Raw genomic sequence first — 24,015 nt, 5'->3', positions numbered from 1 at the left:
GCCAGAGGAGGGGGAGGGAAATTGGGTGAGCAGGAGGCAAGAGCTCGGGATATGTGTGGAGGGGAGGGGGCTGGTGATCAGGACACAGCTCCTGAGCAAGCCCCAGCAGAGGGGTGGAGGTACATTCTGTTATACAGCTGAGCTGCTGCCTGTCTCGGCACCAAGCGGAAGAGTTTCCCATTGCTGCACATAGCTCTTCGCAATTTTAATCAACAAGATTGTGATTTCCAAGCAGCTGACCAGATGAATGCTTTGGAGGGGGTCCTGTCCCAGATGTTGTCCCCAGAGCTTTGCAGGCCACACCACACAGGCCCATGGCTGTGGTGTTAGCTAGGGAATGTTTTTATTGTACTCTGAGCTACAGGTGGGGGCTGTGGGGCTCAGAGCATCAGTGGGGATTCACTGTCAGGTAATTTCACACAGGGTAGTTTATTCAAGAGGAAAAGTTTGTCATAAGTGGTCAGACCACTGCTCCACTCAGTCCTGTCTCCAGCAGTGGCTGATGTCTCACAAATCCATAACCTGACTTTCACATTTGTTACATCTGAGTACAAGGACAAAGCAACCATATTTACCTACCTATATCCTATACTTCACTCACTTAACAGTCAACTACTAGTATTTATTAAATGATTCAAAGTCCACCATTACAACTGTGCAGCTTATTTATGTCTGAACCCTGCAGCAGTGATTTCCACAAGGTGCCTGAGCACAGACTGCAAAGAGCAACGCTGACAGCATTGCCCCTTGGTAATGGTCATTCCTGTATCCTTCACTTTGTTTTCCTTCACTTCTGTATTCAGGTCCTTTGGCGTATTGCTGTGGGAGATATTCTCTTTGGGATACATGCCCTACCCTAGCAAAAGTAACCAGGAGGTTCTGGAGTTCGTCACCAATGGAGGAAGGATGGATCCACCTAAAAACTGCCCTGGCCCTGTGTATGAGATTTTAACTTTAACATATTCATGCAAATAAGTTTCTGTTTCAAATGCTGTTCTCTAGTCAAAAGTTAATGACTTTTAAGATTGATCTTATTGTGGCTGATCTGCCTTATTGGACTTGAATGCCAGTGACTTCTCTACTCTAATTTTTCTGTCTGTTTTGGAGAGTAATTCAGGGCCCCTTTGGGAAGTACTGGCCACTGCTTGTTTGGTCAAAGATGGTGCAATATTTCTGTGTCTTAGGTTAGCTGTGAAACTGCAAGTGCATGAGACTGTTCACAGATAGGGAAAACTCAGCTCCATTATCTCTAGCCCTGCCTACCTTTAGTGAATTGTCCAAGGGATTTTGGGTGGGTGAGTTATTTCTCTGATGTGCTGTGGATCTCACCGCACTGGTGGCCACATTTCAGTGGTTACCAGTACATCAGTTGTCCAACTGTGGGGAAGGCAGAGCACTCTTATTTATTAGAAGTCAGAGGGATGATGCATGCTTATGATGTCTAAGTTGCAGGGACTAGCTGTTATGTACCAACAGGATCTGCCATTTGTGAGCCTCTCCTGTTCTGCTCTTTCAGTTATCGCATTATGACCCAGTGTTGGCAGCACCAGCCTGAAGACCGGCCAAATTTTGCCATAATCCTGGAGAGGATTGAGTACTGCACTCAGGTATTGGTGCTCGTTTGTCTCGAATGAGATGGGGAGACAGGGTTCTTCCTGAGGAGCGGTCTAGGCAAGCCAGAACATGAGATGAGAAGGCAGCACTGCGTTACTGCAGTCAGCAGTCCAGGGAGACTGATGTCAGCCTGGGACATTCACCTCACCTGGAGGTTGATTCTTCTCCTCTTTCACTGCTGAAAGGCACAGGCTTACACAGCTTTACAAATAGCAGACCTGTAGCTCTGCTTCTGCTTATAAAGGCACAGATTCCAACAAGCAAAAGAGCCAAGACAGGACAGCACCCGTACGCAGTTCACGTCAGCCACTCCATCCCAGCGTTCACCCTTACGACATGGTCAGCAGAGCAGAAATGGCCCTGGCTCAGAGCACCCTTTGCAGGTGGCTTCTGCAGCTGTAGGCAATTTTCTGAATCTGACTGTGCTGGAGAAGGCAGGTGGGGACAGCTATGCTAAAGGACTGGGGATTCTGAGGCTAGGCAAGGAGGAAGGGACGTGGCTGGCTTTCCAGGCTGAAATCTGATTTGTTTATTTTTTACTACCATTTTTAGCTTATAAGGAGTGGAGTAGTTTGGAAAATGTTTTGCTGCTTGCAGCAGCACAGGCTTCTTGCGTGGCCTCACACAGTTATTTGCCTCAGTCAGTTTGCTTTCCCTCACTGTTCGGGAGGCTTGGTCTGTTTTTCATGTGTGTTTGGATCCTGGGATTGGGGGGCATTGTTGCCTGCTATCTATAGCTTGCCGTGGTATCTAGCAATAATTAAAGGTTGCCCAGATCACCACATTTTCTCTCAGTTTAATTTTCAAAACTGCTTAAATAGCTCAGAACCGCAGTCCCTATGGATTCGGGCTTCAAGGGGTCTGCCAGTATTGCCTTCTTTCTGCATTCCCATTCCTCCTTTGTTGTGTGGAGGCAATCATTTCATGGCTGAAACTTTCTCAATATTATCTGAGAATGTTATGAACTTTGAGATGATATAGATTCCAAAACAAAGCTCCCACAGGAAATTTGGCTGGACATAAAAAATGTTTTTCATTGGTTTTGTGCCTCTGCTGTTCTGCGGTGAGGTTTAGGGTTTGCTTTTTTTTGAAGAGTTCAATTTTAAGGGTATACCATTGCATCTCATGGCTAACTGCATTTTGTTAGCATCCTCTACACATGGATGTGGGCTTTGGGTAGTGGGAACAATGCTCTGTGATCATAGCGTGACAGCTGTCAGATGTGTTGGGTCTTTAATCAAGTCCGAGTATGCATGATGGTAGCAGACTTTGAGAAATTCTCATTGTTCTCCCCGGCAGGATCCAGATGTCATCAACACTGCTTTGCCAGTAGAATATGGCCCATCAGCTGAGGAGGAGGAGAAGGTAGCAATGCGCCCTGATGATCCAGAAGGAATTCCTCCTCTCTTGGTCTCCACACACCAAGACAGAAAGGATGACAAGCAAACTCTGCCATCTCCACCACCCCTGCCATCAGCCATCACTGCTGGAAAACCTCTAGGGAAAGTGGGAGCCTTGGAACCACCAGTGCCGGGGAAGGTGCAGTCAGCCTCAGCGGGGGGACATATCAACATGGCCTATGCCCAGTCCAATCCCCCTTCTGAGCTGCACAAAAGCCGGGGCTCCAGAAACAAGCCCACCAACCTCTGGAATCCAACCTACGGTTCCTGGTTTGCGGAGAAGCAGGCCAGCAAAAGCAGTTCTCTGCTGGAGAAGGAGGTGCCCGACAGGGAGAATTTGGGACAGGAAGGAAACTGTACTGTGGGGCCCAACATTGTGACTGGCAGGCTGCCAGGCTCCTCCCTGCTATTAGAGCCATCTTCCCTAACAGCAAGTGTTAAAGAAGTGCCTCTCTTTAGGCTCCGCCACTTCCCCTGTGGGAATGTCAACTATGGATACCAACAGCAGGGCTTACCCTTGGAAGCCTCCACACCACCTTGCGCTAGCAGTTACGAGGACCCCGTCCTTAGAAACAAGAGCCACATAACCCAGCAAGGGCCGTGAGAGCCCTCTACCCTCTTGACTTTTCCCCTTGTGGCCCCTGAGCCTTGAAGAGATGTCCTGTTACCCAGTACCCCACGAGCAAGGGATCTGACAGCATTACCTTCCATTTTGTGCCAACTTGCTCCAAAAGTGCCACCCTCGAAGCTGTAATTTCAACTAACCCGAGAGGCTTCACATCACCGGAGCCCCCATACAGTAAAAGAAACAAGGGGGAGGGAGGATACAGGAAACAGATGTTAACTGCAAGGCCCAGCTGCTGTTGCATCAACTCATACGCATGGTTGTTGTCATGCCCTTCCTGTGAGCTTTTCTCAGTTGTGTGTTCTCTGCTTAAGTGTAAAGCCGCGGCTCACTGCCTTGAGTGTTTCATGTCTGGGGTTTTCCGTGCCAAACTGGTGGTTGCTGTGGAACACCTGGAGATCTCCTGCAGCTGGCAGAGGTTGTGGTGGGTTTGGGGAGAGCATCCTCTATCCAAACCAAAAAAGTATACAACAGCGCTGAACAGTGACGTGATAGCACATTCCCAAGTTGTGTTCCAGCTACAGTCCGGTCTTCGGAAGTCCTTCAAGGCACAGCGGTTATGGGGGTGTTGGCAGGGCAATAGAAAGACACTGGTCATACTGCATTGCTTGAAAGAGAGAGGAGAGGAAGCATAGAGAATGAGTGTAGATGCTGTGAGGTGTTCTGGGTTGGGAGGGAGTGGTGTTTCATGGGGTTTTTGGTTTGTTTTCTTTTTCCTGTGCTTAAGCACTAAAACTGAGTAAAGCCCTTTAAAATTTCTTCTGTACTACAAAAGTAGAAATGACCTTCATCAGGAACCTGTGTGTGTCAAGTGGAACCCAGGTGAAGTTTTAAAGGACCGTGGTCATGAGAGAAACTTTCACCATGCCCTGAAAATGGACAGCCACCTGCATACCTCACAGGTTTTCAATAGCCTTTGACATACCCTGTACAAACAGCAACACAAAGGCAGAAGACTACATTGTGCCACAATCCGGATGCCAGATACTGTCTGTATTGGAAGGATTTAGAGCCCTTGTTCCTTTAACAAAATACGTGTATGATAGTGGTCTAAAGACAAACACTGCATTGACTCATTTTGTACACCTTGTGCATGAAAAATATTCCAGTTAAGTGTATTGTCAAAACATAGATGTAGGAAATAATTCATGTGTAAAGATGTGCATTAGTAACTTCAACTTAGGGTTGCAAGGAGCTGTTTTACCATGGATGCTATCCACCAAAGAAGGGGTGCCTATTTCCATAGAAATGGGTGTACTGGAGCATCAGCAAAGGAATGTGAAGGTGTTCTTTAGTCCGAGACTTCATTTCAGTGAAGTGACTCTGAATCTGGCCCTGGATCCAAACACTGAGGTAAGCTTCCTGTCTTCATAAGGGAACAAACCAGAATCCACGTGTACATACTCCTAACCTTTGAAATGTGCAGACTGAAATCGGAGGGCTTGATTTGGGCAACCACCCTTGTAAAAAAAAAAAAAAAAAAAAAAACGATAAGAGGGGGGAGGTAGTGTGCTCTCGTAACCTACCTTTCTGACACATTGAACTAAAACCTTTTTTTAGACGAATGCCAAAATTGCATGTGGTGGTTGGTTAATGGGGCAGTGCTCTTGTGTTGGGAAGTCTGAGTCAGGGGCTGCTCCGAATTTCATGTTCATCTGCTAGGGATCCATCACACTGCTGCTGCATGGGCTTGGTGGGGCTAACAAGAGTCACGCTTCGGGTGTTTTGCTGCTGTGCAAAGGCCTCTTTAGCTTGAACTAAGAGAATATTTGTGATCTCCAAGGTTATTAGGCTCGCAGCTCTTGTCATGTCACTGGGGAGGGATTCTGCCTAGCTTAGGACTGTATTAAGTGTCACACTGGTCTCTATCTCCGTAAACTCAATGGGGTAGTTTCCTAGAGTCTCATGAAAGCTGATTAATTTAGGAGGTAAGCACCATCAGAACAGTTTCTTACTCTAGTATAGTATTCACATATAATAGCAATTTTCATTTAAATATTCCAGTTTTCTTATATTCAGAAGAGTCGAAGCTCCTCATTGTTTTCTTCAGCTCTTCTTTGCATAGGAGCACACTCTGAGTTTTTGTTGCCCTGCCTCTTGCATGTTACCGAGGGCAGAATCTGACCTGTATACTGCTAAGTGTTCTTAAACAATACATGGGAACAAAAAGTTGCAAAGTTAATCATCTTTGATTAGCTGTAATTGTGAATTCTTGGATCTGGGGCAGCAGCTCTGATGCTGCACAAATGCAGATAAACTGCCAGGTTATGATGTTAAGGGTAGCATTCTAAAGAAGCTTTAAAAGCACGAGCAGCAAGAGATAGATTGTAAGTTTGTGGAGGTGAAGGGGGAAAGGCAGGCTTTCCCCAGCCATGGTGATAGCATGATTATTGCTCTGCAGTTATTTTATCATAGAATTTCAACTGAAATACTCTTACAGAATGGGAGTTGTAAAAAATGAAGGAGCTAAACACATTACTGCTGCTTAGCTATGGAATACGTGAGGAGGTAATTCTGGTCGGGGGAAGTGGTGAATTACTGCTGAAATTCTCCAGTCTGCTGGGTACGGTGCGTTGAGAGAAATACTGTTCAGCACTAGCAGCTGGTTTTAAGTAAGCTTCCTTCCAGTGTCTCCAGTGTAAAATGCTTTTCTGTGGGGATTTTTTTGTGTTGAGTTTTGTGTTTGGTTTTGTGGTTTTTTTAAATCCCCCCCTCTTAACTCTTGGAATTTAGATGAATTCAGAAATCTAGTTTGGGCTTGTTTTTAATGTAAAAAACATAACATCTCTGAGCTCTTCCACAGCAAGCATTTAGTTTGGTACTCCCGGGTGCTGTCCGAGCACACTACCCCAGTTTGCAAAACCTGTTTTGTAAGTACTGATGCTAATCAAATCTTGCCACTCAGAAACAAGGGTTGGGGGATTTGCCTGTCCTCTTTCTTAGAAAACAAATAATACCATCAGTGACAAATGATTTCCATGAATTAATTGCCTGGACCAAAGAGTGCTCTGCTACTTGTGTGCAGGCTGCATCGAAGACAGTTTCCTGGTCATTCTGCAATTGCATTGCTTAACTGTCTGTCCTGTTGCCAAAGCATCGCCAGGATTTCAGTGACAATGCAAGATTTTATCTGTATCACTGGGATGATGTGAAGAAAGCTTTCCTTAATGACACCCGTTTCCTTTGTCACTAAAGTACCAATTCACACTCCGGTACTATCAATTATTGCACCACCTCAAATTAGCTGAAGGGCTGACAGAAACGATCTAACATTTAACCAGTAAGCCTGTAAGAGCTGCAGTTGCTGTGCAGGATTGCCCTGGGTGGAAGAATTACTAGCAGCAGTTTGTTCAGTGAGGTAGGAAAAGAAGCTTCTCAAGGGCTTTCCCAGGGACGGTCCAAGGGGGGGGCAGAGGGAAACAACAGAAACTGGGGTTTGCATGCTGGGATAAAGCTAACAGACTGCAGTTCAGAGGTTATACACTCCCTGTGTGTGTGTGTGCTTAAAGAGCTGAGTAATTAACACAGTTGTAAAGACACTGTGGCTTAAATTCTGTACAAGAAGGTACTTCATTGAATTTATTCTAGCATTTCTCTTACAACATCTGGAAGCGTTCTGTGTTCATGTTTCTTCTGTTCCATTCTAGCACATTTCCTATAGCTGTACACCATTAGCAAGAGCATTTTGTCCAGTCATGAACTAGGAATTTTTCATTTCTGTGTCTAGAAAGATTCACCTGTTCAGTTCTTAGAGCTGCAGGGAACAGAAGGGGCTTAAGTCACCATGAGCTCACCACACCAAAGCACCCTGGCATGTGTAAATCCAAAATTCCCTTATTAAACCCTTCCACGCTGGGCTTACAGTGTTGTAGGAGAAAAAAAATCCAAGTTATTTTAACCCTCTTACCCATTTTTGTCTATGAATTTTATTTTTTTAAAATGTTGCTTATTGAGACAATGTGAATTTTTTTACGGAACTTGTTTTTAAGACTGTTAATCTTTTTTCATTGGCAATATTTACATTCTGGTCTTATGTGTTTTCCTCACTCTACAGTGGAAAAGCGGGAAGCAGTATGATCTACAGGATGTAAAGCACGACTGGGAAAATCCTGTTCTACCACTCTCATGCTCTGAAAATGGCTTATTTCCATGTGGATGTTACCTGTTTCCTATAGATGTTAGGTAGGTTTCCGATTCTGTAAGCTGCTGAGGGTAAACTAAGTTGGGATGCCTGTTTATCTGCCTTTCCCGTGGCCCCTTCATCTTCCTTTTTGCTACTGAACCTTGTTTCTCCATCGTGTGCCTGGAAATGAAGAGAGGCAAGAAGTTTGGCTGGTTCTGCTTCCTCGAGGAGCAGTGGAAGGAGTGGTGGCAGCGGGAGAGGGGCTTTGCTGTAGCGAGGGGAGGTACAGGTACGGCAGGCTGAAAGCACGAGGGCCGAGTCAGCCCTTCGCAGCGGTGTAGTATCGCGGGTCCGCCGCCTTCCCTCCCCCTGTGTTCACCAAAGGACGCGGGCTCAGCGCCAGAGCAGCTGCAGCACCGCTGGGCGCAGTCGTTCATACGCTGCACGATGTAAGAGGTCTGAAATAGGCTATGAAGGGTTTGACTTTGCATGTCTGCTCCTGTTACTGAGCCTATCTTCTGGGTGACGAGAACCTGGACATAGGAATAGCATAAAACAGCCTTTCACAGCAGCAAAGACATCACTGTTTGTCTGTCCCAAAGTTAAACCCATCACAGGAAAATGTCCGAATTGTCTGCATCTGGCTTCTTTTAGTAACAAGCTTCATTATAGGAGTGTCTCTCTCATGTACAGCAGTTTATGCAACATTGTTTATAAAGGAAGGGCCTGTGCACTTCAGGGATACTATAAAGAAAAATACTAATATATGGTCATTGAGTATTTTGTATTGACTAGTGTATTTGTATTGTAAACAAGTGTAGTGAACCACAAGGCATGAAGACAAATAAAATGACTGTAGCTGGCTTTCTCTGTCTTGGGCTGTGTAGTGATTGGATCAATGTCAGAGGGAGGTCTCTGGACATCAATTTTTACTTGGTAAAGTTGCAGAAGTAACTTTAAAACAAGGACAAATCAACACACAAAGGAGCAGGTGTGATGTTAAACCGAGACAGCCACCCTTCCGGCTAGCAGCAGTGTGTTTAAGACTTGTATGCATTGCAAATGTCGTACCTCCAAGTTTCTTACAGAGAAAGGTGGTGTTCCTCCTACTACAAAACACTAAGGGTGGCTTTTACCTACAGGAAACTGGCCAGTATAAAAAGAGAACAAAGTATATGGTGGAAGAGAGTATTTGGGTATTTTCATTCCTAAATGTTTATATCCTAACACAGCATTTTTCTTTGGGTCTGGACATGGACTTCGAGTAGGTCTAATTATGAGCTGTGTTTTTGTACAGTGGAGTGCCAGTACTGAGTCCTGTGACAAAGATAGGAAGAGGTAGCTCCTGCCCTGGAATGCTCACTTTTCTCCCTTCCCTGTACCACTCCTATGCCAGAGGTAGCTGCTTTCTCAAGAAATGGTCCTTGAAATTAGAACTGACTTATCTATAAACCTTATTCTCCTGCAGGACAGTGCTGTGGTTTAGTTAACAAGACTTTTTTCCTGAGCAGGTATCTGGCAGGCACCTCTCCTCTCCCTCCATTTCCCCCACGCTTTGGTTCTTGCCTGTCTTAACTGAAAAGGGAGCTCTCTCCTGTGCTCTTCTAGGAGTAGAGCTAGTCACCAGACAGCTGTCACATAACAGTTTTGATTTGGCACTGGCTGGGAATCTTGGCTATAATTTCCATTTTTTCCAGAATTGTCTGTCTGCAGCGAGGCAGGAAAAAGGATGCAGGTGGGTACTCTGGTATGTGGCTTTCATGGACACAGTTTCAGTTTCCACCTGGTGTTTGACAAGGCTTTGCAAAATTTGAACTCTGTAAAAGCCATGACGTTAAGTGCTGGACTAGCCCCCTATGCAACATTCTCACAGGTAACAGAGCTAACTAACTTGTCAGAGAAACTAGGTTACGTTTTGCAAATCTGCAGTGCCAATTTTGGATCTTTGTGCCTCAGATCTTGCCGGATAGCAACACTTAAAAAGCACAGGCACCCTGCCCAGAAAGCCATTACTGTCAACATCTGCAAAATAATCACTGAATCCAACTGGACTGAACTCCCTAGAAATGAATTCTCCATCCTGGGACACCTCAAGAAAGATTTCCTCCTCCTGTCACACCTGTGACCTCTCCTTTCCAGCCCAGTGTCCAACCAAGCTCAAAAGATTTCATTGCTGAGAGCACTGAAGAAGTACATTTTCTGAAACTGGACCCGAGAGACATGCTGTGCAACGAGGACAAGCCTCAAAGGCTGCACAGGCAGCACAGAATTGCTGAGGACCATCTGTTTGTTTATTTATAAAACAGATAATATTTTATTTATATGGTTTATAGGGACTTTGAGGATCATTTGTCTTTTTTTCTAACGAGTCTGGGGCTACGATCGTACAGACCTCAGCACAGCACCTAATTTCAAACTTCACTGCCAGTTATTTTCAGAATTTTTTTTACGACACGAAGTGTCCTCCTGCAAGAGTTGGAGAAAAGGATTATGGCAACTTACCTTGGATTTAGGGAATCGCAAATCCCTTCACATCACCAACTTGAAGACACCCATCAGTAATCCTTTCTGGAATGGAGGGACTGATTTATTGCTGTTTCAGGCTGCATAAATTTACAGTGCTTCTTGCTTCCTTGCAGAAGATTCAGTGCTACCAAAACAGCTCCATAGCAATAACAGTCCTGACTTGCTCCTCTAACCTACGCTGGTCTAGCTGATTATAGCCAGAGCTTTCAGGAGAAAGGTGCAGCTACCTTGAAGGGAAAGCACACTACACCACTGCTCAGATAGCATCTGATAGTGCCCTCTCCTCTACCCATCAGACAGGATTCAATGAAGTCCTGCGGTCTTTGTTAGCCCAGGCCACTGAGACCCCACTTACTTACAGCTGAACTGGGGGCAGCTACAGAGCTGTGGAAGGTGCAGCCTGACACCCCTGGAGAAAAAGAGTTACCCATGAATCAGAAAACTCTTGGAAAGAGGTTATTCCCGTATATTCCTTCATCTGTGCAAGATGTGCCACGCAGAAATGGTGTGACTATAACAAACTGCCTGAGCTTGCTGCCTTACCCACACACTTATTCCCCCGCGTATCTCCTGAAGGACTCCAGCTACATCCATTCCATCTTGTCAGGCAGGAAAAACAGCATTTCTGATAATGAGTGTTTCATCACAGAAACTAAACTGCCCACCCAGGAGCGCAAGGCTGGGACAAACCAGTGAAACGTGCTGTACAAACGCTTTGTTTGACAACTGGCAGTTCCGTACCGCATAACTACGAGATACAAAACCTTCTGGTTTATATTCTACAGCTGCTGTTCCATGCTGTATCCTGTTTGCCTAATTTGTACATAAGAACAGAAGTGAGAAGATGTACATTCTGTAACAACCTAATGAAAATTCTTTTTGCCATACCATTCACCGGGGTTTCAATTTTACTAATACCAGCAAGAAACAGATATTGGACAAAGTAAAGTTCAGTACATCACTGAATATCTGCACCTTCAAATATAAAGCATTAATTTTTTTTACATTCAAAATTTACAGCTTTTAAATTCAATTAAAATTTCCTATAAGTTAGAATACAATAGGCATTATTTTAAATACAACTCAGGAAAAATAGCTACAGCAATATTTAAAAGAAAGTAAACAGCAGCAAAATTCTGTCTAAAAATAGGATATTATGATGTAATTTAAAGTGTCACTTCTTCAAGTAAGTAAGAGCAAGCAGATCATTTAAGAATAAAATGACTGTTCTGGAACACAAAACCATCCTGATAAGATAATGTCTACATATGCTGAGCAATTAAAATATATTATATGTTTAAAACATGGACAAAATATTAGGTGGTTTTTTAAAAGGCTGATATGCAAATAATGTCACATCAAGGTGTGTAACAATGCTGCACCTAAAACTATCCGTAATTTATCATAAGACTTAGACATGAAATTTATACTGGAAACTGTTCTGAAGGAAACAAAAAGAAACATGTATCACAAACAAATCAAATAATGTTAATAGCTTGCTTGAAAACCCTGCATATAATCCATACCACTGGCAGGAATTACCATGCTGTATTTATACAGACTGAATATTTATGATGAGGCTATTATGTATAGTTCCACTCTGGGTTTATTTGCATTTAAAAACTGTGATACTCATAGCCTACAGCACACCAAACAAAAAAAGTCTTTAAAAATGAGGGAAAGCTCTCCAGGAGAGTGCAAAGTGCATTATTTTAAAGAGTGCCTCTTATACATAGCTCTTTCTACAAATGCATACAACAAAAAGTGCTTTTTACTATACAGACTGACATGCAGCATATTTGTGCTTTTTAAAGGCTTTTTATTTAATTGCTGCTGTTCACTAAGATAACTGCAACTCCTTGTATTTTATCAGCCCTTTTGCGTTCTGGAGGGGAGAACAGGAGGGGAAAAGAAAAGGAAGGATCTGAATGATAAAATGTAAAAATACTTCACAACTGCTTGAAAAAGGGGTGTTGTTTTTTTTTTTTGCTTGCTTATTGCTAGCAGCTGGTATTGGAATTGACAAAGTGCCTGGTAACCAGACTAATGTCACTCATTAACCACCTCCTCTGTCAAAAGCAGGCAATGCACAAAGCACTATCAGTTCATTACTACGTAGAGGAAAATCGTTTAAATACGGCATGAATCACAAAGCAACTTTAGGGAACGTTGGAGATGCTCGCATTCTCTAACTGGGACATTATTCAAATAACACAGCATCTCAAACCCAAGATGCTTTTGCAATAACCTTCCCAGGCAAGGGCTGTTTCACTAAGAGAAACAGAATAGTGGTTTTACTTCTTAATGTAAATGAACTTTTTTTATCTCTCTCTATTTTTTTTTATATATATATATATAAATATATATTATATATACACACATATACATATATACTTATATATATGTAAAATGCAAATGCAGATTTATTAATTTAAAAAAAAAAGGTTGCATTCTAGATGGGGTTCTTGTGTGCTTTAAAATACTTATTTCCTATTGTATGAGCACATTCTGGCTCAGCAAATATCATCTACAAGTTTTGCCCCATTAATCCCACGATAGGTTACTCTGCTAGGTCGAACTAAGACCCCGTGGTTCAGCTTACAGGTGAAATAGCGCTTTTCCCCCACAGAGCCGTCATTCTTTCCCTTGGCACTTCTGAGTTCAAGTCCGAGCCATATCCCTGGTGCAAAGTCTGTAGGACCAATGTACCTGATTGTCCCCATTTCATTGGAGCTGGTCAGAAGAACCTGAGAGCCTTCATGCAGCTTCACTGGTCCCTCAGCATTAGCTGTAGTGGTATTACTCCAGCTGCGCCGTAACACAGAGCTCTTGGATCTAGTTAGGAAAAAAAAAGGTCTGTTTTTCTACAAAACATCCAGGGTAAATCTGTAATTCAGTGAAGCGCATGGGAAAAAAACTCAAATCCCTTTTTTAAAAAATTTGGTTTGTTCTCATGCCACTAGCAAAACATGTAATAACATTAACAGGCTAGTACACGTGGCAGTCTGAAATACTTGGAAAATCAATTTTCTTTCACCTGATGCTAGGATCTACAATATTTACCATAGGTGATAGCATTGGTAAATTAAGCAGTACAAAGCATTTTATTTGGGGCTTGAAAGAGTTTAGCCAAAACAACTTTTAACGTGCCAGCGTCAGAATCACCAGGACAAAGTGAAGTCCTATAACAAGACTCTCTGAACTTCACCCAGCTGTGTGAAAAAACAAGAATTTGGAGAATATGCAGTAATGAACAACTGGAAAACAATTTTAACGCCAATCTGACTGCAAGAACTATACTCCTGGATATCCACGGAAAAATAGTCTACTATTGGTCCATTTTAGAAGGAAAAAAATGAACATGTAAAGGTCTAGATATTACACGTGCATGAAGATTTTCTTTTGAACAAGAAACAGCAGAGCTAACAGCCAGCTCACGAAAACATTTTAAACTCAAAACACTCACCTGACAAAGGAGTTTCTTCTGTTTATCTCCTTTTGTGAAGATGCAGAAGTGGTGCTTAGACTGCGTCTAAAACCTAAGTGGAAAGGTTAATAAGCTGTATAAGACTTCTTAAAAAAAAAAACCAAACAAACCTTTATGAACTCATATTCTTTGTGTTTTCTTTTATACTGCTTCCACTACATTTGCTACACATTCTCCCCTCCGATTCGGAAATTAAGTGATGAAACTTCTTATGAAAGTAAGTGTTCATAACACGTTCAAATTCACAGAGAGGACAGAAATGAAATTAAACAAACCAAACAAGGGTAATTGGAAACAGCCTTTTCACAAAAAGCTTGGGTAAGGAAAAAGAAAAATAACTACTTCAAGTATCTCACAGAAGTTTTAGTAATTTCATGTGGACCCCTCCCTACACTGATCCCTTTATCAATGTCAATTTAGATCAAGGGGCAGGTTCAATTTATGGTATAACTCTGATTAGAATGCCATACAGTAATAAGGGAAGAGTGTCAACAGTCTTAACTCTGACATAATTATTTCTGCCCATATAGGGTTAATAACAACATAGTACTCCACAGTTCCTGCTGCAGGCTACATTTTTAGGAAGGGAGCAGCCAGACTATTGGCTGGCATTTGGGTTTCTTGAAAATCTGTTGTGCTCTCTGAGAAGTGGGCTTTGTGCCGTAGGTTCTGGTGGTAGAACGGTAGCCTGCGGTAGGCTACCCAAGCCAAATCAGCGTGTCTTACGCTCCTACCTGGAAAACTGTGATTTATTTTACTCAACGAAGTCTCTGCGAGAGAATCCAGAGAACCTGTTAGCCTGAAAAGCAATAACACAACAAAGAAGTAATTTCAACTCAACTCTGAACAAACGTAATGCTGGAGTCCTTCTGGTCAAATGTTGATTAAGTGCCGATTCTTTGCCTTCTCCATCCACCCCCAAGAGACACTAACATTTCAGTTGTAATCAGGCTGGTATGCAAGAGGTGCCTGGAGCAAACTAGTTTATTCAAGTTACTTGCCTTTTACTCAGCAAGAGAGCATGTATAATTTTGAGGCAAGTTCTTTAACAGTTTGCCTGAGCTAGCATATTCAGGGAAAGAAAAGCAAGAACATGTCTGGCAGAGTAACTAGATATAAATGCAGGAGGAAAGAGCAAAGTACACCTCAGATGTTCTTCATGAAACCTAATGAAGAGACTACAAAGTGATGGATGCTTTGGTTCCTCTGTGCAGTTAGCTGGAATGAGAATAGTATTTCCAGTCCTGTCCAAGGACAACTTTCTTAGATAACCAAATTTAACCCAGCACATCAGGATTGGGTCATGAAAGTAAGGTTTAATGAACCCAGACTGTATCAGAAACGGAGGCCCTGGAATGAAAATACTAGAAGTGGCTGCAAGAGAAATGGGGAGCTGCATTTCCAGTTTATACTCTGCTTTCAAAAAGCTGATCTAAAACTCACCAGGTTTTTAATAGATGTTATAAACTTCCATTAGCAGAAGAAAAGATTCCTTTCTTCCATACCTGCTGTAAAACTTTGTTTCCCACTGGAAATGTATTAAGAAAGCATTTGGGAACACAAATGTTAAAACACCTTCAGTGCTTACCTCTGTACACGAGATGGTGGTGCAAATATACCGTATCTGGGAAGACAACTGAAGTACTGAACGCCTCCCACGGAACCATCATTCTTCCCGTGAGGCTTGTCCAATTCAATTCCACACCAGAATCCTACATTTCAAAACAGTAAAATCATGGTATTTTGAACAAAACACCACAGGCTTTTCTTCATCTAGACAGCTGGTACAGTTGGCATTCACCCACATCAAGGAAAAGAGTTTCTAGTTAGAAACTGTCTAGATAATATATATATTATAAAATAACTATGTAACTATGCAAAAATTTATATCAGGATAAATCTAAAGATAATTATCTCAGCATTTTTATATGCTTTCAAGAAAATTACTGACATTTTAATTAATATAGAAAAGGTGAAACCTTTGATATGTATACTAAAGCCAAACGGAACGTTACTGAATGTAACGGTGGCTATTTGACAAAAAGGAGACCGGAAAGAGCAGTGGTGGTTCAAGTTTCCCTCTTTAGATCCTCTGAGTGCATGGTTTATGCCTCATCTGAGATCATCAACAGTAAAATTAAAGTTTTTATATTAATTCATTCCTTCTCTCCATCTAGCAAGTTATAATTAATACAAATTGCAAAGCTCGTTGTATGATAGCAAGAGAAGGGTGTAAGAATCGGAACTGGCCAGCAATTTATCTCATACAGAACACTGAATAGGCATCAAGATGTTAATAAGCTTGATCACTCATAACCTGTGATAAATGTGAGCTAATTATGTAAAGGTGCTAAATTTCATACTCCATTAGCGGTCCTTATGCTATCCATCCCCAAAAGATTCAAAATTTAATTCAAGTCACTTGGTACTAAGGCACTGGATAAAATGGTAATTCTAATTATCAGCTCAAGAAACTCAGGAATGACAGCTTATGAATTAGAAGGGCTTGGTACGTCAGAAGTTCTCCCCTTCCTGCTTTTAGAATTAAAGAAAGATCTGCATTGCAGAAAAAGAAATAAAGTTTGGGTAACTTCCAGGGTTTTGATACATATTAAAATTGAAATACTTAAAAATGCATCTGTTGTTACATTTTCTATAAATTACTGGTTTTGCAAATAGTGAAGATCTGTCATCTCTCCATCCTCGCTTCTTACAATACCATGTTTTTCTCCAAAAAATTTTGTTCCCTACTTTGGAGTGGAGAGGCAGGAGACTTAACACTGACCAACAGCTTTCTGATTTCACACTTGTCACAGTGTATTTGGAAAACCAGTCCTTTTCTCATGGTTTACTTGTAAGCAACAACACGAAGGTAAGAAAGAGTGATGACACTGAAGTGCAGCAGCGTCAGTTAATTGCAGTACCTTAAGCAAGGACTGGCTACAGTGAAATTGGGGAAAGGGGCAAGAATGAAAAAAGCACGTAGCTTGTACCACAGTCTTACATTCTGTCATTCTAACATTTTTTTTTTAAATATCGATGCCACCAAGTGTCAAGAGAGAGTATTGCCGCTTACATATCAATCAAATGGACCTCACTTAACCAATACTTACCAACTGGTTTTGCATTACTCTTGCAATAAGATTATAGACAAAGACATAAAGAACATAGAATCTGGTTACAAAAAAAACAGTATTCAGAAATTGGTTTCCAGAATATAGAACAACTAGCTTCCATTTGAAAATACCTGGCTTCACTACAATGTTTTTAGCAAGGGGAAGGGAGGGAGGAGCTGAAAGGGAGAAGGATGACAAAATGGTGGTAAGGTTTGGGGCTGAGACGCTTGTAACTTTTCATCTGTCCTGTGACCTAAAGGTTTGTTAATTAAGATTTAAATGCTCACAATTACCCTCTTAAAGGTGCCAAGAAGATAAGAATGAGACAGGTATATGACATGATAAGAGTACCAGTATTAGAAGAGATGAGCTGTGTCAAAAAGGCTTACTACAGAAAGTAAGGAGTAAAGACATGATCTCAATAAACTATATATCACTTTGGAGATTAAACTGAGGATTTTCAGAAAGCTTTGTAACAATACCTACAATTTCAACATGAAAATATTTCCCCTAATTAAGCCATGTTAGTGGACAAGTAAAAGTCACATTTTAAACCATTTTTTTTTCTGGCAGTTGCACTGAAGTGAAAAACATTCAGTGAAACACAGGAGAAAGAAAGAACTTTGAAACAAACCAGTAAAGTTAGAATTTTTTTGTAGACAGTGAGGAAAAAGATGGAATTCTTTCAATGTTCATGTGCTCACATGTAAGCTATTCCATATTGATTCTAAACATGCACAAAGAGTATTGCAAATACCTGGTGCAAATTTTGTTGTCCCACAAAATCTAACAGTGCCTGTCCTCTGTCCTACCACCAGTACTCTGTCTCCAACCTGAATTTCTCCTTCATCAAAAGGATTTTTCCTCGTAGCTGGAGAACTATACAACCCTGTTCAACAGAAGAACAAGATCTAAAATTAGTGACGTTACATCTTTAAAATTTAAGAAAGTCTTCAATAGTAAGCCAAACGATCAGTAAATAGAGTATCTAACATTAACATAGTGTACCTTTAACACATGACAACACACCACAAATTTTGCTTAGACAAAGAATTGGTTTGCTTCAGCATGAAAAACTGTGGACTACAGCCTTTTCTCTGCAGTTGAAAGGTACAGTGACCAACTACAAGAACACCTTTCCTCTTGAAGATGTTCCAAAAAAATTTTTTTTAAAGTTGCCAAGCTTAAGTTTATGGTTAAACTACTTCCCAAGTGTCTGTCTTGAACCATCTCAGATTCTGAAACGGCACAAGTAGTTCTACATAAGCACTCAAAACAGCAGTAAATTCCCCCCTGTGAAAATACACCTCAATAAAACAGACCGTACCAGCACTAATTTTAGATGAGGCAGAAGACACTCGAGTCACCGCCTTTTTATTGCTGCTAGTTGAGTTCCGCTTCTTGAAGTAATTCTGTTTGCCTTCCAAGGAGGTAGTAGAAGAGGAAGAGCTGCTATACCCAGGAAAACCTAAAAGACATAAATGGAAATAGTTCTTCAGAGATCATATTTGGAAAAGGACAGGTTAAGCAAAAGGGAAAGCTTCTGTAAGAGGGAAATTATCTGTTCTCCATGATGGGCAGAATACAAAGTAAAGAGCCAAAATTAGAAGTCGTTAAGCAGCATTTACACAAACACCTGTCAGGAATGACATAGGTACATCTGACCCTGCCTTGGGAATAAGGTGATAGTTGAGTGCTGGAAGAGGAAGCCGCCTCTTCATTACTCTGTGAAAGTTCTTCTAAACAGTCCCAAGCATATTTATTAAAATATGGGAGCCTTAGTAATAAGAGATCATACCACCACACTTTCAGCATCCAGCCTATTAAAGATTTGATGAAAAGTGGAAGGAAGGTGATATTATGTGAGTGAATTATTGTCTGGATTAAAGCCTACTATATTCCATTACATACTGTATTAATATTAAAATCTGTACTATAAAATAAGAATGGGAAATAAATCACTTTTATCTCCATTTGCAAACCCTGATGTCTAAACTGTCCAATAAGACTTACGTTCAGCTTTCCTCCTTCCTTTTCAAGGCTCTCCCAGTTCTCCCCTTTCCTACCACCTTCTGCCCAAAGTGAGGAAGGTACAGCAAGAGAGGCAGGTACAGCAAGACATGTCTATGCCTCAGTTTCTCAGTGTGAAAAATTAAGATAATATTGCTTATCGAACTTTCCAGAATTCTGAGAGGCTTAATTCATCAGTTTTAGCAAAGCACCTTGATACCGACACAGGGTTAGCGTCTTCAATATAATTTAATCCTCCAATTTGGCAAAACAGTAAAGAACTGTAGAAAGGCAAATGCAGTGGGTCAAAGCAAAAGCTTAGGTATCTGGGGACAGAAATCCAAAGACTCTCAGATATTGGCTGCAGCTATGCTACAATGAAGAAAATGCAAATTACTAAATAAATGGTGACTAAACAGGCAAACTTCAACTCCAAGTCCAAGGTATAAATTTACGCTTGCATTTGCAAACACATAATGCAAGTCCGTATTTAGAAGTCAGTCCAGCGATGGATTCACTGGAGGTCAGGCCACCTAGCACTTTCACATGAACACCACCAAAACTGCTGAAACTAAACCAGTCGTTGAGATGCTTGTGGGAAATCACAGGGCGGGAGAAGTAAGAGCAGAAGGGACTTCAGCAGGTCGTATAATCCATTCCTCTTCCATCAGGCAAAACAACTATTTGTTAGATCACTCCTGACAGGTGAGTGTTTGACCTGTTCTTAAAAACCTCCCATCAGGGAGATCTTCGGACTTCCTCAGCAATGTATTTCACCACATAACTATCTATACTGTTACAGGAGTTTTTCCCCCTAATACAAACCTAAATTACCACAGTTTTAGCTCAAGATTTCTTACTCTCATTACACATGCAAAATGGGCTATCCTGTTCTTTGTATTTGAAAGCTTCCTGGTTTACCCCTTTAATCTGCCTTTTTAATCACACAACACAAATTCCAACGGTCTTTTCTCCTAAGTCATGTTTTATACCTCCAGTTCTTGTGGTGTCTTCTCGGAATTCTCTCCATGTGATGATTCACATCTTTTTTGAAATGCAGTGTCTAAACTAAATGCAGTGTTTCAGCTGAGGCCTTACTCATGCCGAGTAAAGCATCCGGGTCACTTCATGTATCTCACAGCTGACACTCCTTTTTATACATTCCAGTATGTTTCCCATCTTGCAACAGTATGACATAGATGACCCATGTTTACCTTGTAAACTCAATATCCCCATGTCCTTTTCTACAAACTATTACCAGGCATGTCACTCCCAGGGTGTATTTATACAGTTGACTGTTTCAGCCTTACTATATAACTTTGTAGTTGTCCTTACTTTTCTGCATCTTTTTTCACCCCCAAGATCTTTTTTCCAATTTGTCAAGGGTTGGGGGGGGAGTTTATTAATATTAAGCCAGTCAACTATCTGCCAGGCATCAACTGCAAATTTCATGAACAGACTCTATATCCCTAGTGTCAAAAAAAAAAATTGAAAAAAAAATATTACAAGACTCAGCACAAACTCCAGAAAAACCTCAAGCTGAAATAGCCACCACCTTTGCCAAAGAACCACTGCCAGCTACTTGGATGTTGGATTTTCCTAAAGGTTCTGCACCTGCCTTATAGCAGTATCATCTAAACCACTAAATCCCAAAATGAGGCTTCCCTCCGTATCATTTCCAGCCTGCAAAGCCTTTGGGGTCCTATTAATTGCAGATATCATATTGTATCCATCAAACTGACACACTGACTTGCCAAATAATTTCATTGTGTGACCAGAACCTGAAGACCAAGCCATTAAGTGCCCTCCATGAACAAAATGTTGGAAATCTCTGTCTACACAAGTTCTTTAGCTCGCCACTGAGAACGTATCGTACAGGACAGTGCTTAAATACCTCTTCCCCAAGTGTCTTTCTCACAACTGTTCACTGACAAGAGGATCTAAAAAAATGCTTTTCCTTCAAAGAAGGTATATTCAAATTCCCACTTCAAATTATTTCAAAGAAATACTGCTTTTACAAACACTTAAAGAGTATGATTTTATAGACAAAACATCAAAGGAGACCTAATTTTTACAGTTTGTTAAAGACACCCCTGAAAGCAAGGTCCCTTTATGTTTAAAGTTCAGCAAACAAAATACTGATGCAGTAGAAGTCACTATCCAATTCTGAAACTAGATAATTGCAGAGAATGATTCATATGTAAAAGGAACTTTTTAAAAAGCTAGAGTTTCATTTTTCATATTTGAAGCTTGTTATTATGAGTCTTCCATGATACAATGCCAAGACTGTTAAGTGCTGTTAGATGATAACACTTTATTATACAAGCTTGAACATACAGACAATAAAAATGCCAACAGAATACATGCACAGTTCTTCATCAAAATCTACGCAGTAATGATACAGGGCAAAAGGTCTCCCTCAGAAACCTAAGAAGGTAATTCTGCAGATCCTCCGTAACATCATTTACTAAGGGACAGCTTTTAGCTTTAAGGGCTTGTCTATATTCTTGTCCATGTATTTGGACAGAAGCTGTTACCAAACCAACACAGAATGCCAACCAAATATCCACACAAATTACTCCTACTAAAACTAAATGTGTACAGCCTGCTTGGCACTTGAATACAGACAGGCAAGGCAACTTTTTTTATGGTGTAGATACAGGACTGTTACAGAGGTAAGGCAGTAATAATACTGCTTCTGCCCTACCCAAAATTTTTCTCAAAGTTTTAAAAAATTAAAAAAAATTACTTACCGTCTTTTGCAGATACAGTTTTTCGCCTGTTAGCAGTCATAAAGTTGGTTTCAGAAACACTGTCTTTTTTTGCCATATGTAGGCCTGTAGAAAGAATATATACAATTAAATATATACATCCTAACAGTGAACAGTAATTTTACAGGAAAGTCATGTATGAAAACAATTGGACAGGTTTGTGAATGCATGGATAAAACTGATAAAACTGTACAATTCCTTAGACTCTTGATAAATGGGTAAAACAAGACTACATAACTGTTTTGATGGATAAGCACAGATGTTAAACCCCTTAACACATTAAAACAGTCCAATCTTGCCAAACAAATTGTCTGCAAAATAGTAATGTTTATATTGAAGGAGTTCCACTTAAATCTTTCAAACATTTACATCTATTATACACACAACATTCACTTTTATAGTACTTAAGATATACCATTCACTAGTATTAATTTCACAATTTCTGCATTGAAGATTACACAATGAAGTTTTGAGAGAGATTTGAGACCAAATCTTCCTTCAGTCTACAAATAATGAAGTACGTATGCCAATACGATTTTTAAGAGCCTCACTCTTAGAACAGCAATGTTGAGATAGGCATATGAACTAGTACTGCCACCTAAGTTATAATTTGTGAACAGTCATTTTGCATTTCTGACAGTTTCCTACCCTAACTCAATGAAGAACAAGCTTATCTATGATTTATCCCCTCCCTGTCATGAAAGAAAAATCACATCTTTTTTACTTAACTACATCTCTCGGCTTAATTCAGCTACAGGGACTGAACTAGTTTGCCAGTGTACTGTATTTTCCAAAATTTTATGGTTTAGCTATTAAGGCATCAGATCAAAAAAATAGTGTTTGTGACTGATAACACATTTCTCAACTTGATCTTAGTAATCCTTTTCCTAAAAACTTGAAAAAGAGACCTATTATCATCAATCTGATGGGTTATTCAAATCCAGTAGAAACAAATCAAATTTGAAAATCTCTATACAGCATTATATTTTACTTTGCAGCTTATAACCATATCTACAAAAAGCATACTAATTTTTCTTGGATCATTACAGACTACTGTATTGCAGGGATGAAGTTTAAAGGAAAGAAATGTAATCTGGTGATGCACGTAAACACTGCAAAACAAAGTTCTGCCTTTGCAGCTTTATCCTCCCACTCCAGACAGTGAATCAGCCAGGCGCGTTAATTCTAATGGACCTTTCAACGCAAGAACATCTTACAAACAGCAGCTTCCAGATTACTGTTAGTGGATGTAAGCTCTGCTGGGCAGATGATGCATAACTCACTGATTTTTACCTAAAGCAAAGTATCAAATGTGTAAAATTTACAAAGACATAAATGCACCTTTGTGGCAGGAAAGGTGGTTTATGGCTAAACTGTCTGGAACACACCGTCTGTGACAAAGGAAACAGTCCTTTCCATTATAGTTTAATGAGTTACAAACAGTTCACAACAAACTAAATCAAACATTGAAAAATATTTAACAGAGAACGTCAGCTTAGATCTGCTCCTGAGCTATACTCCTAACAAAGTGATTATTCTGAGAAGCTTTTTATGCAAGATGTCCATTTATAAATAGCTTAGATCTTGTGCTAATTGTAAACACACATAGTTAAAGCTTACTTTGCTCTCAATCTACATAGAGAAGAGTTACATAAGTCATCCAAAATGCTGCCAGAATGCATCTCTTCTTCCATCAGCCTGGCACAGTGTTTCTATACCCTGCGTATTACTGGTAGAAGTGTGTAGTGTTTTAGGGTGCTTGAGTAAATTTGATGAGAATGTATGCATATCTTCCATCCCTTAAGCTGTGCCACCTTAGTATGAGTCACCTAAACAGGGTTCAAAAGGCAAAAGAAATGCTAATGTAATATATTTAACGACATTATTATGTAGTCAGCCAGACACAGGGCCAGATTATGCATGGTGGGCACTGCACACAGCAGGGAAGCATCTGTACTCCAAACACCTTGGAAACTAAACAGACAGAAAAGATGCGTAATTCTTACTTCCCAAGGAGGGAACTTACACAGAAGGATTAAGTAATTCGAGTAAATTACGAAGAAACTAAACCAGAGTCAGGGACTGAGCCTGTAACTCCAATCAGTAGACTGAGGCCGTGTTACCAGGACATCCTTTCTCTTCTCATTTGCCTCTGGTTTTACTCAGATAACTTAACTGGCAGATAAAATACAATCAGTTAAACAGTTCCTTGATAATTTTGCCAGAATATAAATTAAATTTCTTCAATTTCTGTACATAAAGGTGTATATAGATTAGTTTCTAGATTTTCACTATTTTAGTGAGATGTTTCAAGTTACCCAAGAAGATCTTAGTAAATGGAAT

General features: G+C 40.7%; 2 protein-coding genes across 6 annotated transcripts in view; one reads left to right on the top strand and one right to left on the bottom strand.

The window, feature by feature from the left end:
- ALK (ALK receptor tyrosine kinase) overlaps positions 1-8,626 on the top strand; it is a 319,318-nt gene extending 310,692 nt beyond the window's left edge. For all 3 annotated transcript variants that reach the window (XM_069799961.1, XM_069799960.1, XM_069799962.1), the window contains 4 exons: positions 804-938; positions 1,517-1,607; positions 2,914-4,992; positions 7,694-8,626. In XM_069799961.1, coding sequence (XP_069656062.1) covers positions 804-938; positions 1,517-1,607; positions 2,914-3,618 — 931 coding nt within the window. In that variant the 3' untranslated portion in view covers positions 3,619-4,992; positions 7,694-8,626. The remainder of the gene's footprint in view (positions 1-803; positions 939-1,516; positions 1,608-2,913; positions 4,993-7,693) is intronic.
- A 2,552-nt stretch (positions 8,627-11,178) lies between these two features.
- CLIP4 (CAP-Gly domain containing linker protein family member 4) overlaps positions 11,179-24,015 on the bottom strand; it is a 32,937-nt gene continuing 20,100 nt past the window's right edge. For 2 of the 3 annotated variants that reach the window (XM_069799963.1, XM_069799964.1), the window contains 7 exons: positions 21,655-21,738; positions 18,219-18,359; positions 17,649-17,780; positions 15,364-15,487; positions 14,510-14,574; positions 13,755-13,827; positions 11,179-13,123 (listed from right to left, as the gene is read on the bottom strand). In XM_069799963.1, the coding sequence (XP_069656064.1) occupies positions 12,802-13,123; positions 13,755-13,827; positions 14,510-14,574; positions 15,364-15,487; positions 17,649-17,780; positions 18,219-18,359; positions 21,655-21,738 (941 nt within the window). In that variant the 3' untranslated portion in view covers positions 11,179-12,801. Of the gene's footprint in view, positions 13,124-13,750; positions 13,828-14,509; positions 14,575-15,363; positions 15,488-17,648; positions 17,781-18,218; positions 18,360-21,654; positions 21,739-24,015 lie in introns of those variants that run through there. The other variant, XM_069799965.1, reaches the window with a different exon arrangement.

Source organism: Haliaeetus albicilla, chromosome 13, assembly GCF_947461875.1.
Source record: "Haliaeetus albicilla chromosome 13, bHalAlb1.1, whole genome shotgun sequence".
In the NCBI taxonomy this organism is placed as follows: domain Eukaryota; kingdom Metazoa; phylum Chordata; class Aves; order Accipitriformes; family Accipitridae; genus Haliaeetus; species Haliaeetus albicilla.
This window is presented reverse-complemented; position numbering and strand designations above follow the sequence as displayed.